This window comes from Pongo abelii, chromosome 19, assembly GCF_028885655.2.
Source record: "Pongo abelii isolate AG06213 chromosome 19, NHGRI_mPonAbe1-v2.0_pri, whole genome shotgun sequence".
NCBI classification, from domain to species: domain Eukaryota; kingdom Metazoa; phylum Chordata; class Mammalia; order Primates; family Hominidae; genus Pongo; species Pongo abelii.
The window spans coordinates 6,662,354-6,678,190 of NC_072004.2; the positions used below are offsets into that span (position 1 = coordinate 6,662,354).

Here is a 15,837-nt window from a genome sequence, read left to right on the forward strand (position 1 = left end):
TCAGCCTCACCAGTGGGTTCCAGCATCCTCCAGTTTATAACCAGGGTGAAATCCACCTCGAGCCCCACCCTTACCAGAGGGCAGCTGCCATGTATGAGGGATGTGGCCAGCTCTTATCCTGAGTGCTGGGGCGATCTGGGGACACAAAGTGGGAGTGGGAATGTTGAACCCCTTTCCTTCTGTGCCATGGAGCCCAGCTTTTGTGGACACTGCCTCTTCTCAAAATTCCCAGTGGAGATTTGGAGGGCAGGCTGAAGAGTCATACCGAATCTGCTCGGAAGCCTCCTCCAAGGTACGGGTCAGCAGAGCCATAATGCCCCGGATGATCTCAGCCTCCTTTATCAGCTCATGCTCCACTGTGTCATGCACCAGGTCAATGCCAATGCGCTTCTCCCTGGCAGGGGGAAAGGCAGCCAGTCAGCCAACACGTGCAACATGAGGTGACTCAACGTTGGCTAACGTCTGCACACTCAGAACTACCTGCACAACTGATTTGAGTGTCACCCGAGCCATCCGATGACACAGTGGGTGACAGATATTAGTTGGTGTCTATGTGACTTCAAAATATCCAAACACAATGAAGAAAAATTGATTGATGACTGGTCACTTGGTCTGAAACATGCCAAATGGACTTTTTTTTCTCTCTCTTTTTCTTTTCTTTGTATTTTTTTTTAATTATACTTTAAGTTCTAGGGTACATGTGCACAATGTGCAGGTTTGATACATAGGTATACATGTGCCACGTTGGTTTGCTGCTCCCATCAACTCATCATTTACATTAGGTATTTCTCCTACTGCTATCCCTCCCCCAGCCCCCCACACCCCGACAGGCCCCAGTGTGTGATGTTCCCCGCCCTGTGTCCAAGTGTTCTCATTGTTCAATTCCCACCTATGAGTGAGAACATGCGGTGTTTGGTTTTCTGTCCTTGTGATAGTTTGCACAGAATGATGGCTTCCAGCTGCATCCATTTTCCTGCAAAGGACATGAACTCATCCTTTTTTATGGCTGTGTAGTATTCCATGGTGTATATGTGCCACATTTTCTTAATCCAGTCTATCACTGACAGACATTTGGGTTGGTTCCAAGTCTTTGCTATTGTGAATAGTGCCGCAATAAACAAACATGTGCATATGTCTTTATAGTAGCATGATTTATAATCCTTTGGATATATACCCAGTAATGGGATTGCTGGGTCAAATGGTAATTCTAGTTCTAGATCCTTGAAGAATCGCCACACCGTCTTCCACAATGGTTGAACTGATTTACACTCCCACCAACAGTGTAAAAGCATTCCTATTTCTCCACATCCTCTCCAGCATCTGTTGTTTCCCGACTTTTTAATGATTGCCATTCTAACTAGCATGAGATGGTATCTCATTGTGGTTTTGATTTGCAGCCAAATGGACTTTTTTTTCCCAAGAAGAAGAAAGTTTTAAATAATAATAATAAATTCAAAGACCTGCTTCCTTCCTTGATCCTCATTCAGTGTGTAGACAAACAATTGAATATAGAAAGATGTTTTAGGTTGGGTGTGGTGGCTCACGCCTGTAATCCCAGCACTTTGGGAGGCCAAGGTGGGTGGATCACCTGAGGTCGGGAGTTCAAGACCAGCCTGGCCAACATGGAGAAACCCCGCCTCTACTAAAAATACAAAATTAGTCATGAGTGGTGGTGCATGCCTGTAATCCCAGCTACTCAGGAGGCTGAGGCAGGAGAATCGCTTGAACCCGCGAGGTGGAGGTTTCAGTGAACCGAGATTGCTCCATTCCACTCCAGGCTGGGCAACAAGAGCGAAACTCCATCTCAAAAAAAATTTAAAAAGATGTTTTATAGTAATAATAACTATTAATAATAATAACACCAATAGTAATATTGCCTCTGCCAGTGAGCACTTACTCCATGACAGGCACTGTGCTGAGCTTTATTTATATATAAACATTCTTTCTTAGCCCTTTCAAGTACAGATGGGGAAACTGAGTTTCAGAGAGACTAAGTGATCTACCCAGTGTCACGGAACTGTGTGTCACGTGTGCTTCTAGCCAAGATGCCATCCTCCTCCCAAACTGACCCTGCTGCACAACATTTTGCTTTTTCAACCTGCATGATAGTGCTTGGAAAGGAGGTTCCCCTACTCACTAGTTGGGTGCCCTTAGCCACTATATAACCTACCTGTGCCTTGGTTTCCTTTTCTGTAAAATGGGGGTAATTTTTAGTACTTCATAGGATTGTGGCACACTACAAATGAGCTATAAAAGCATAAGCTACAGTACCTGGCACATAGTACATGCTCAATAAACTTAGCAGCCTCTACATTATCATTACCCTTAGGCTTAGACTTGAGCCAACTGGGTGTTGAGCTCTTTGATGAGCTGCTATTTCTCTTTGCTTCATCGACTTTCTAAATCTGTCTGGGGAGACTGCTGCCTGGTTCCTGCAAAGGGTCCTGGTTGAGCTTATGGAAGGAATAGGGCTTTCCAGGAAGACAGGGGCATGGTGCATTTGAGAAACTGCAAGTAGCTCCACACACCTAAGCACTCCCACTACTGGGGACAAGATATGGACCCGGAGAGGTCACTGGGGGCCCTATCATGATGAACCTTGGTTTGCTAAGCTAAGAAGCTTAAAATTAGCCATTGGGGTTTGAAGGATTCTAAGCACGGCAGTGACTGGGAAAAATCTGCATTTGGAAAAGTTCACTCAACAGCCAGTGTGGAGGGTGCACTAGATTATAGGGGACTATGCTAACAGCAAGAAGACCTGTTAGGGCACTCCAGCTAGGGCTGCGGCAGGACCTAGGTCTGGAAACCAGCATCACCCCAGAGTAGAAAGGATCATTCTACTCATTGGATTTATAGGAGGGAAATAATAATAAAAAGCATGTTCCTATAGTGCTGTCTGGATTACAAAGTGCTTCCGTGTGGCTCTGCATGGGAGAGACATACTGTCCCCTGGGAGCTGTAATGTCTGTTCTCACCTTCTTCCTTGGCAACAGAACCCCTGGTTTTTTAGCTGAGCACCTGTCTGCCCAAAGTAAAACCAATCATTTCCCAGCATCTGTTGGTGTGGCCATGTGATTAAGTTCTGTCAATAGAATGCAAATAGAAATGATGAATGCCAGACCCCACTTACTCCTACTTGCTGGAATGTAGACATAATGGCTGGAGCTCCAGCTGCCATCTTAAACCACGAGGTAACATTAGGAGTGAAAGCCATGTGCAGTAGGACAAGAAGACAGACAAAGCCCGGAACCCTAAAACTTTGGCCCACCATTGCAACCCTGGACTGACTATCTCTAGACTCTTTAAATGTAAGAGAGAAAGAAATCGTTTTCTTTAAATTCAATGTTATTTTAGAGTTTTCTGCTACCCACAGCCAAACCTAGTCCTAACATATATTTGAGTTGAGTTAGTCAAGAGCAGAGTTGAGGCATGAACCAAGTCCAGTACCCCTTACACTGCCCAGCACCAAGGGCATGCCAGGATAACTTCAGGCTCTAGAAGAACACCTGCTCAAGTGCCGTGTTCTAACTCACCATCGCGCACAGCCAGCATTTACTACCCAGCATCTCATTTGTAACAACACGTGAATCATTTGAGGGACCTTTGCTCCTACCTGTATGCCAGGCACGTCTCAGTAATGTGCAAGGGCTCTTTCAAGCTCTCCAGGGCTTTTTCCAATCTGATCTTATATATGAGTAGATCATCGGTTACATTCACAAGCTGCTCAAGTTTGTCATCTAACTCCTTCTTCCAGAACCGGACTTCCTCGAGTCTCTGTTCTGAAGCACACAGGGAAGTTACACCAGGGTTAATCTATCCCAAGGTAGCCAACATTTGAATTAGAAACTTGAAGACTGTTGTAAAACCACCTGTGATATGCTCTTTTCCTCTTAGCGCTGTGCTACTTAGGGCATCTTTTCATCTTTTTAAATGTTTATTTACAGGAAGGAAGGAAGATATATTTTCTTACAGTCCACATCAGATTTATCATTCTACACCCACTAGTTCTTTGGTGCCCACTTTTTTAAATAACTTTTAATTTTATCAAAGATATAAATGTGTGTTGTTTGAAAAGTCAAATAGTGTCACAAAGAATTAAAACTCTCTGACCTGTCCCCACCCATTTGAGACGAGTCTCACTCTGTCGCCCAGGCTGGAGTGCAGTGGCGCAATCTCTGCTCACTGCAAGCTCCGCCTCCCAGGTTCATGCCATCTCCTGTCTCAGCCTCCTGAGTAGCTGTGACTACAGGTGCCCACCACCACGCCCAGCTAATTTTTTGTATTTTTTAGTAGAGACGGGGTTTCACCATGTTAGCCAGGAGGGTCTTGATCTCCTGACCTCGTGATCCGCCTGCCTCGGCCTCCCAAAGTGCTGGGATTATGGGTGTGAGCCACTGTGCCCGGCCCCTCATCACTTCTTCTGACATTTGCTTATACTGCTATTCACTCATTATCAGTTTTGATATTATATGTTGATTTCCTGTGATGAAAGATAATGATTTGCGCTTAACCAACTCACACAACATACTTCCGTCTCCCAATATAGTTGTATCACCATTTTCTTAAACAAGAAATAAGTAAACTTATTGTTTATTTACATTTTGTAAATATATAAATGTTATTTACACCTGAGCCCTATCATACACTGTAATACATTTCTTTTCTTACAAAATGTTCTGTTTTGGGGAGGAGTTAAAATGGCATTTTTGCTTCACTTTCTTTTTTAAATGATAAAGGCAGATTTATTAGGCACTATGAGTAAAAAATGACTGATTATACTAGGAAAAGTATATATTATATATATATATTTAATTGATGAGTAGTTCAGCATTTGAATCTTAAAGTCATAATGTACTGGTTGTAGTGTCAGTTTCCACTTCTGTAAACTGACTCTGTTTAAAAAAAAAAGTTATTGTATATATTTGAGGTTTACAACATGACATTATGAGATAGTAAAATGGGTAGCATAGTGATTGCTTCACTTTCTTTATATTATTAATTTTTTCTCAATATGCCCTCAATATATTCCAACCCATCAAGTAAGCTATCAATTTTCTTTCTTCCTTGGAGATGTCTCTCCTAGAGCATCTTCTCCTGCCGGATGGGCTGCTCTCTAGTTTGCTGTGTAGCTGTCATCCTATGACTTTGCTTCCAGGAATCCCCTTCACTCTTCTCATGTTGCTGTCCCGTTTCCTGGATTGTATTTCTTCCTCTTCCTTGATTTACTCTTTCAGTATGCTGAAGCATATCCTTCAGTAACTTCCTAAGAAATGGATGCATGTAAGGTAAAGTTTTTGAAAACCTGCAAGTCTGCAAATGTCTTTATTCTACCGTCACCATTTCATTCTATTTGGCTGTGCCCTAAGTTACAGTTTGTAACTCTTTTTTATTTAGAATTGTGATTGTGTCCCTCCATTTCCTTCTAATTTCTGGAGTTTCTGTTGAGAAGTCTGATGCCATTCTGATTCCTGATTCTTTGTATACGACCTGTTTTTTGCACTCCGAAAAATTTTAGTAATCTATTTTCCTAGTGTCCTGAAATTTCACACTGGTGTTAAACTTATTTAATTGTTGTACCACATGCCAGATATACCCTTTGATATGGTTTGGCTCTGTGTCCCCACCCAATCTCATCTCCAGCTGTAATCCCCACCTGTTGAGGGAGGGACTTGGTGGGAAGTAATTGGATCATTGAGGCAGTTTCCCCCATGCTGTTCTCCTGATAGTGAGTGAGCTCTCTTGAGATCTGATAGTTTTATAAGGGTCTCTTCCCCCTTCCCTTTCTCTTCTCTCTCCTGCCACCATGTGAAGAAGGTCCTTGTTTTCTCTTTGCCTTCCACCATGATTGTAAGTCTCCTGAGGTCTCCCTAGCCATGTGGAACTGTGAGTCAATTAAACCTCTTTCCTTTATAAATTAGCCAGTCTCAGATATTTCTTTATAGCAGTGTGAAAATTGACTGATACAGAGAATTGGTACTGGAAGTGAGGCACTGCTGTAAAGATAACCTGGAAATGTGGTAGTGACTTTGGAGCTGGGTAACAGGCAGAGGTTGGGACAGTGTGGAGGGCTCAGAAGAAGACAGAAAGTTTTGGGAAAGTTTGGAACTTCCTAGAGACTTGTTGAATGGTTTTGATCAAAATGTTGACAGTGATATAGACAACGAAGTCCTGCTGAGGTAGTCTCAGATGGAGATAAGGAACTTATTGGGAACTGGAGCAAAGTTCACTCTTCTTATGCTTTAGCAAAGAGACTGGCAGCATTTTGCCCCTGCCCTAGAGATCTGTGGAACTTTGAATTTGAGAGAGATGATCTGAAATTGGAACTTATGTTTAAAAGGGAAGCAGAGCATAGAGGTTTAAATAATTTGCAGCCTGATCATGTGGTAGAAAAGAAAAACCCATTTTGGGGGGAGGAATTCAAGCCAGCTACAGAAATTTGCATAAGTAACAAGAAGCCGAATGCTAATTGCCAAGACAATGGGGAAAATGTCTCCAGGGCATGTCAGAGATCTTCACAGCAGCCCCTCTCATCACAGGCCCAGAGGCCTAGGAGAAAAAAATGCTTCCTGGGCCAGGCCTAGGGCCCTGCTTCCTCATCTTCTTCTTTTTCGAGACAGGGTCTCACTCTGTCACCCAGGCTGGAGTGCAGTGGCACAACCATAGCTCACTCTAACTTTGAACTCCTGGGCTCAGGAGATCCTCCCACCTCAGCCTCCTGGGTAGCTGAGACTACAGGTACACACCACCACACCCACCTAATTTTCTTATTTTTGTAGAGGCAAGGGTCTCTCTATGTTGCCAAGGCTGGTCTCAAACTCCTGGTCTCAACTGATCTTCCCATTTTGGCTTCCCAAAGTCCTGGGATTCCAGGTGTGAGCCACCATATCTACTCCATTTTCTCTATGCTCTTTCTGAAACTCCTATTAGTTATTGAGCCTCCCAGATTGATCCTCTAATTTTCTTGACTTTTCTTTGCTGTTATTTATTTTGTTGTCCTTTTTTCCCACTTTCTGGAGATTCTCAACACTTCTTTTGATTTTTAAGATTTTTCTGCTCTTATATTCTTAATTTCTAAGAATGCTTGTTCTCCAAATGTTCTCTTTTTTAGACTCCTCTGCATGTTCCAAGGATGCAGTCTCTTCTCTAAATTCTTGATGGATTTCATAGCGTATGTCTTCTTTTTCTCTATACACTATCTGTCTCCTGAGTTTCTGTGTCTTTGATTATTTGTTTTGGTGTCTGCCATGTTAGTGGCTTTCCTCAATTATTTGGTGATCATCTGATTTAGACTGAGATGCTAAAGTGCTACCTGGAAATGCTGTCTACAGGGACAGTGCTTGTCAACCAGAATGCTTTATTGTACAGAGTGATCAGGTGAGACCCTGGCATCTCACAGGAGAATCCTCAAATGTTAATATTTATAGATCTTTCCTTTTGGGGCCAGTTACTTTCTACTTTCTCCACAGAAATGTCCTCCAGTCTCCTGTCTGAGGGTAGAAGCCTGGCTACCAGTGTCCTAGGAACCAGCTGGAAGAATTACTATGTAGACATAGGAATGAATGAATCACTAAGTAGACATTCATTGAACCCTTTAACCTTTAACCTTCTGCTGGGGTGAGGGAGAGCCAGAGTGAAGAGGAAGCTCTTAATAAAGACTTTCAACCAAGGCTTGTTTCTGGCTCTATCCTGACTCTCCAGCTTCAGAAGTAACTGGATGCATCCTGTTTTGAGCATTACAAGATTTCTGCAGCATGAATCAGCTGGCTTCTTATTGTTCTCTACCCACCCTGATTTTCTGCAGTCCCTAGGTCTGTTACCAGCTGACCTTTGCTTTCTAAAATCTTGATTTCATTATTTGTCTACTGTTGCTTCCTCTCTAACTCTGTGTGTGTGTGTGTGTGTGTGTGTATGGTGTGTGTGTGTGCGCGCATGCATGTGCGCTTGCTTGTGTATGTGTCTCAATCTCTCTCATGCTTGGGGCATAGCTTTATTATTATTTTGTTAGCTTTACTGCTATTAATTCTTTACTGCTATTTTGTTGGAATTCTAAAAGGAAGCGAAGACAAATGCATGTGCTTAATCCACCATGTAGGTGGGTGTCTTCCCATTGACACCTTGTAACTGATTTTCACCTCTACTGTGTACCCTCCACTATCCTACTGGACATCTCTTATCTCAAAGGTCACCAATAATCTTCAAGTCACCAGTCCAAATTTATTTCGGCTCAGCTCTCAGCCTCTTTGATATTTAGACAACCACTGATACAATAGAAGACTTCCTCGCCTGTGAAACCTCATCTTTTTTTTTTTTTTTTTTTTTTTTTGGAGACAGAGTCTCACTCTTTTGCCCAGGCCAGACTGCAGTGGGGCTATCTCGGCTCACGGCAAGCTCTGCCTCCCAGGTTCACGCCATTCTCCTGCCTCAGCCTCCCAAGTAGCTGGGACTACAGGCGCCCGCCACCATGCCTGGCTAATTTTTTGTATTTTTAGTAGAGACGAGGTCTCACCGTGTTAGCCAGGATGGTCTCGATCTCCTGATCTTGTGATCCACCCGCATTGGCCTCCCAAAGTGCTGGGATTACAGGCGTGAGCCACCACGCCCAGCCAAAACCTCATCTTTTGGCTTTCAAAACCTTGGTCTCATGTTTTTATTCTTCCACCTGAACTTATGTTCCTCAGCTCTTCTCTTGGTCCTCTTCAACTCATGTGCCCTTTTCTTCTCTTTCAATACATTCTTTGGGTAATCTAATCTACCCTTATAGCTCCCCTCACCCATCTTTATGTGATTACCTCCAGATTTCTAGTGTTAACTCTTAAATTCTAACAGGCTGTCCAATGAACTGAACATTCCAAAATCAAGGTCCTCCTCAGGCTTGGCCCCGCTTCATCTCCCTCTCACCTTCATCATGCTGCTCTTCCTCATGTACTCTACACATCAACTTGAACCTCTCTACTCCTTCCCCATAAATGTCACACTCATCCTGCCTTTATTATTTTGTCCAAGCTATCTCTTTGACTTTTGTTGTTAAAATTCATTCATAAATCCAACATACATATTATCGAGCACTTTTTCTCTCCATCTTTACTGCCATTGCCTTCATCTTGGCCAGCAATTTACAATAATTTTAGTTACTTGTCTTTTTACTTGTATTGTGTCTCTTTTACATAGTAGAATGTGTCACTTTTTCAATTTTATACTCCTAAGCATCTAGCACAGGGTCAGACCTATTTGAAGGATGAATGAATTAATGAATGAATGAGCTCTGGTCCCATTAACCAGGATAGGCAACTATAGAAGCAGAAGCAAGTGTTGAACGACAACGATGAGTTCATCTTGGGATATACTTATTTTGAGGTGCCTGAAGGAATCTAGGTGGCAATATATAGCAAGTAGTTCTCTATTTCCCCAAAAAGTTCTCGTGAGAAATTAGAGCTGAAGATTTCTATTTGCAAACCAGTAACACAAAGAAAATAGTGATAAAATTTCTAATGAGGTCATCAAGAGAGACTGCATAGAGGGAAGAGAAGAAAAAGCTAAGAAGACCAAGAACAAAACACTAAAGAACACCAATAGGAAATGAATGGGGAAAGAAGCATCAACAATAGAGAAGAGGAAGAAATGGCCAGAGAGAAAGGAAATGAATCAGGAAAAATTTGTGCCATAGAATTCTAAAAGTAACTGGACACGTCCAGTTTTGAGCATCCAGTATTGTAGAGAGATCAAGTTGGATGAAGACTAAGTGATCATTAGATTGGAAAATTGAGTAGTCATTGGATGTGACCAGTTGGAAGTGATTTGTTCTCTCCTCCAATCTGATGGTGCTTTATTGGTGCCACTTGTGGGATGAATCACACCGTATCCTGGGTATCCTGTACTGGACTCATCTCTACTTTCAGACTGCAAGCTCCCCAAGGGCAAGCACCAGTCTGGTGTGTCTATATCATCAGCACCAGCACAGGTACCTGCAAGTTATTTTTAACTTTTTATTGAAATATCAAAAACCTATAGAAGAGTACACATATCATAAAATCATAAAATTCAATGTATTTTCATAGTGAACACACACATATAAGACCCAACTCAAGAAACAGAATATAACAGAATATAACTGGCATCCTAGGAGGTCTCTCATGACCCCTTCCAGTTCCTATCATTCCACACACCAAGGTATAGATTAATTTTTCATTGTATTTGGTTTGTTTTACTTTACATCAATAGAATAATATGACATATACTCATCTGTGTGTCATTTATTTCACTCAACATCTTACTAAGTTTGTAAGATTCATCAGTAGTGTTGTATACAGCTGTAGGCCACTCATTCTCTTTGCTGTGAGGTATAGCCTATTTATCCATCCTACTGTTGATGAGCATGTGGGTAGTTTCCAGTTTGGGGCCATTACAAATGGCACTCCTTTGGCCATTGCAGCATATATCTTTGGTAAACGTATATTCCTGTATGATAAAACTCTAAAGGTAGAATAACCAGGTGAAAAGTACGCATGTCTTCAACTGTAGTCAATATTGCCAAAGCTTTCCAAAGTGATTATAGCAATTTCTATTTCCACCAGCAGAATATGACAGTACCAGTTGCTCCACATCCTCTTTCCTCTCCTTTCTTCTTGTTCTCTTCCTTCTTTTTAATTGTAGCCATTCCATGGCTGTATAATGGCATCTCAACTTGATTTTAATTTGTATGTCCCTGATGACTCATAAAATTAGAGCACCTCTTCACACGTTCATCGGCTGTTTGAATGTCCTCGCTTGTAAGGTATCTGTCAAGGTTTTGTCCATTTGTTTATTGAGTTATCTGCCTTTTTCTTTGGTATTCTTAAAAGTTCTTTATATATTTCGGATATGGATTTGTCAGATACATATATTGTGAATATCTTCTCCTACTCTTTAGATTGCTGTTTAGCCTTTTGATGAGGTATTTTTGTTAAACAAAAGTTCTTCATTTTAATATAGTCTAATTTATTGTTTTTCTTTTCTATGAATGGTTTTCAGTCCTGCTTAAGAATAAGAAATCTTTGCCTTCTCCAAGTCATAAATATCATAAATATATTCTCCCCTAAGTGTCATTGTTTCACCTTTCCCGTTTAGATATGCACTCCACTTAGATTTGCAGATAGATAGATAGATAGATAGATAGATAGATAGATAGATAGATAGAAAATACAAGGTAGGGGTTGGGATATCTTTTTTTTTTTTTTTTTTTTTTGAGACGGAGTCTCACTCTGTCGCCCAGGCTGGAGTGCAGTGGCGCGATCTCAGCTCACTGCAAGCTCCGCCTCCCGGGTTCACACCATTCTCCTGCCTCAGCCTCCTGACTAGCTGGGACTACAGGTGCCCGCCACTATGCCCAGCTAATTTTTTGTATTTTTAGTAGAAACGAGGTTTCACTGTGTTAGCCAGGATGGTCTCGATCTCCTGACCTCGTGATCCGCCCGCCTCGGCCTCCCAAAGTGCTGAGATTACAGGCGTGATCCATGGAGCCCGGCCAGGATATCATTTTTTATATGAATATCTAATTGGCCAATTCATTGAAAAGGCTCTCTTTTTCCCATTACACTGTAGTGTTGTTTTGTCATACTCAGATGAATGAATGTATGTGGGTTTGTTTCTGGACTCTGTCATATTTCATTGGTCAACAGGTCTATCCCCACTTATACTTTGCTGTCTCAATTACCATAGCTTTGTCACAGCTCTCAGTACCTATGGTAGAAGTCTTCCAACTGTGTTCTTCTTTAAGATAGTTGTGCCTATTATTTATTTATTTATTTATTTATTTATTTATTTATTTATTTGAGATGGAGTCTCGCTCTTGTCGCCCAGGCTGGAGTGCAGTGGCGCAATCTCGGCTCACTGCAACCTCCGCCTCCCGGGTTCAAGCGATTCTCCTGCCTCAGCCTCCTGAGTAGCTGGGATTACAGGCACCCACCACCACGCCCAGCTAATTTTTTTGTACTTTTAGTAGAGACAGGGTTTCGCCATGTTGGCCAGGCTGGTCTCGAACTCCTGACCTCAGGTGATCCACCCACCTCAGCCTCCCAAAGTGCTGGGAGCCAGGCATGAGCCACCGCACCCAGCCTCGTGCCTATTCTTGACCCTTTGCATTTCCATATGAATTTTAGAAGGATTTTGCCAATTTCACCATAAAACCTGCTGAGATTTTCATTGGTATTGCATTGAATCTATAGATTAATTTTTGAAGGGAATCAACACTTTTAAATACTAGGTTTTCCAATCCATTAACTCATAAATCCCTGCATTTACTAAGAATTTCTTTAATTTCTTGCAAAAATGATTTTTCAGTGCAAAACACTTGCACATCTTTTGCTAGATTTATTCCTACATATTTGATGCTTTTAATGCCTAATGGCTAATTTTAAAATGATTCCATGAATCAATGAAGGTTCACTTTTTCCCCATATCTACTGAAACACAGTATTGTGAAAATGAATAATGATTTCTCTTCTTTTTTTTTTGTTTTGAGACAGAGTCTCACTCTGTCACCCAGGCTGGAGTGCAGTGGCACGATCTCGGCTCACTGCAACATCCACCTTCTCGGTTCAAGCGATTCTCCTGCCTCAGCCTCCTGAGTAACTGGGACTACAGATGCGTGCCACCATGCCCTGCTAATTTTTTGTATTTTTAGTACAGACAGGGTTTCACCGTGTTAACCAGGATGGTCTCGATCTCCTGACCTCATGATCACCCACCTTGGCCTCCCAAAGTGCTGGAATTACAGGCGTGAGCCACCACACCCGGGCGCCTTCTCATTTTTAACACCTACCTATTTGCACAATTATTTAGAACAGGCCTATCTACAGGGTGGTATGGATGTAAGGGTCAACCTATTAGTAGAGCCTAACATCTAACATTGCTGACCTGAATGAAGGTTTCATTTATTGGAAATTAGAAAACTACAGTCCTCAGACCAGGTTTGATCCATAAACGTGTTTGTTCAGCTGGCCCAGTGTTATAAATAAATTAAGTCAGTTACCAACATTTAAAACGTGAATAAATTCCTGCTTTCCAGATTTTCTTGAAAAAATCGGACAATCAGGCAACACTGGGCTCATGTTCTTTCTTGGAAGCAATGGGTTGAAATTGAGTAGCAGCTTCCTGCTTAGATGGGGCACATGTTCTCCATGTCCCCACAGTCCCTACTAAACCCTAATGCCTTACATTCAATCCCTATGCTACCTGCTTGGTCCCTATAGATAGTTGAGTTGGTGACCCCTGGTTAATCCCTTTTTGGCATTTAGCAGATGTTGGTTGTTTGTTTTGTTTTATGTTTATTTTTGTTTTGATTATTTAAGGACACTATCTTTTTTTTTTTAATGTGCTTTCCTGAGATCTTTGCTAAAGAATGCTACCTTTTAAATACTGTTTTAGGCCGGGTGCAGTGGCTCGCGCCTGTAATCCCCGCACTTTGGGAGGCTGAGGCGGGCAGACCACCTGAGGTCAGGAGTTCAAGACCAGCCTGGCCAACATGGTGAAACCCCATGTCTACCAAAAATACAAAAATTAGCCGGGTGTGATGGCGCACGCCTGTAATCCCAGCTACTCAGGAGGCTGAGGCAGGAGAAGCGCTTGAACCTGGAAGGCAGAGATTGCAGTGATCTGAGATTGTGCCACTGTACTCCGGCCTGGGTGATGGAGCGAGACTCTGTCTCAAGAAATTTAAATAAATATAAATAAATACTGTTTTAAGTAAGGAATTGTCAAGAGAAAATGACTCTTCTTTTAAGACTCAAGTAAATGTTCTTCTCTAGAAAAACTTTTCCAATTTTTCATGTCTACTCCACCCCTGTCTTTGTTCCCCTACCCCAGCACCTATCTGGTTATACACCTGTCCCTTGGTATCCTCAGAGGATTTGTTCCAGAGTCCCTGACAGACACCAAAATCCATGGATGCTCAAGTCTTTTATACAAAATGGTGTAGTGTTTGCATACAACCTATGCACATCCTCCCATATACTTTCCTTTTCTTTCTTTTCATTTCTTTTCTTTTCTTTCTTTCTTTCTCTCTTTCTTTCTCCCTTTCTTTTTCTTTTTTTTTTTTTTTTTTTTAAGAAACAGGGTCTTGCTATATCACCCAGGGTGGTCTCTAACTCCTGGGCTCACAGGATCCTACTGCCTCAGCCCTCCAAGTAGCTGGGACTACCAGCACATGCTACCACACCCAGCCAGTATACTTTAAATCATCTCCAGATTATTTATAATACCTAATACAATGCAAATACTATGTAAATAGTTGTTGAACTGTATGGTTTTTATTTGTATTTTTTAATTTTTGTATTGTTATCTTTTATTGGTTTTTTCCCTCAGTATTTTGGACCTACAATTGGCTGAGCCTGTGGATACAAAGGGCTGACTGTATTCTGATGATTAATTTTTGTGTCTTTATCCTCTTCAAGTTAGAAGCCCCTAAAAAGTAGAGATTCTGATCATTCCCTGTGATATGCCTAGTGTGCAGTACATAGATGCCCGTAGATGCTCAATAACTGTGTTATCAAATCAACAAATAAATGAATGATGGGTGGCTGAAAATCAGGCTGGGTTACCATGTGTCTATCTTAGGGCAGTGAACTTAAACATAAAACCTGGAGAATACACATGACTCTCTAATGTTCAAAAATAATATGTTGCCACACCTGAACATGACGCTATAGCTAAACTCAACAGTTTCATCCTAGCATGTTCACGAATATGCCAAGCATATTGTCTTACCTAGTTTCTTGTTCACATCGCTTTGAGATTTTCTTGTGGTCTTTTCAATTTCATCCACAAGCCTCTGGCTTTCTGCGACCAGGCGTTCCGATCGGGACCTTTGAGCGTCTGCTCTGTGGTACTGGTTCTTGTTAGCAATGTGCCACTCTGAGAGCAGGAACTTGGGCGGAGGTTGTAATAGTTTAGCCATTTGAGGTTTCCAAAGTCCTGATCAAAAGCAGACTCTTTTAGATTAAATGAAAGCAATTTGTCCTTTTCTATGACAATTTTTATTCAAGCATTACATATATACGGAAAATTGCATAAATCATAATCTATACACAAAATGAATCTATCTGTGTAGCCAGCACCCAAACCAAGAAACAAGCATTACCAGCATCTCTAACCTCTTCCCAGTTACTCCACCTCAAGCCCCTCAGGGTAACCAGTATCCTGACTTTTAACACTACAAATTCGTTTTGCTGTTTTTGAATTTAACATAAATGGAATAATACAGTGTGTATTATTCTGTCTCTGACTTCTTTAGCTCAACATTATGTTTGTAAAATTCATCCTTATTGTCTGTATGATTGCAGTTTGTGCGTTCTCATTGCTGTGTAGGTGCCATTATATGAATAAAATCTAGCTGTCTTTTCTACTGTTTATGGATATTTGGGTTGTTTACACTCTAGGGCCATAATGAGAATGCTACTAATAGTCTCATACATGTCTTTTAGTGAACACGTGTATGCATTTTTATAACTTATTAGAATTGCGGGGTCATGGAGTAATGTTCTGCCAAACAGATGAGCCCAGAGATGTTTTCTTAAAAAAGAAGAAGAAAAAGAAGAGGAAGAAGAAGGAGGAGGAGGAGGAGGAGGAGGAAATGTAACATGTGTAAACTGACAACTGGGTATTGAACTTGTTCAACACATAAAGGAATCTAAAAACTTCCAGGACAAAGAAAAGGAGGGAAAGGAAGGGGAACAACACAGGGGAAGCCAGCTGGCAGAGGCTGTCGGCAATGGAAACGCTAAAATTACCCACTTCATCTTCATACAACTCTGATGGACCATGAGAACTGCCTTCCTCAGACAGGGCTGAAATCCGGCCCCACTC

General features: G+C 41.6%; 1 protein-coding gene across 2 annotated transcripts in view; it reads right to left on the reverse strand.

Annotated features, from left to right (window-relative positions):
- Nucleotides 1-15,837, reverse strand: part of TEKT1 (tektin 1) — a 44,351-nt gene that overhangs the window by 28,032 nt on the left and 482 nt on the right. For both annotated transcript variants that reach the window (XM_054536086.2, XM_002826928.5), the window contains exons 2-4: nucleotides 14,740-14,946; nucleotides 3,614-3,779; nucleotides 266-394 (exon numbers count right to left, since the gene is read on the reverse strand). In XM_054536086.2, coding sequence (XP_054392061.2) covers nucleotides 266-394; nucleotides 3,614-3,779; nucleotides 14,740-14,929 — 485 coding nt within the window. In that variant the 5' untranslated portion in view covers nucleotides 14,930-14,946. The remainder of the gene's footprint in view (nucleotides 1-265; nucleotides 395-3,613; nucleotides 3,780-14,739; nucleotides 14,947-15,837) is intronic.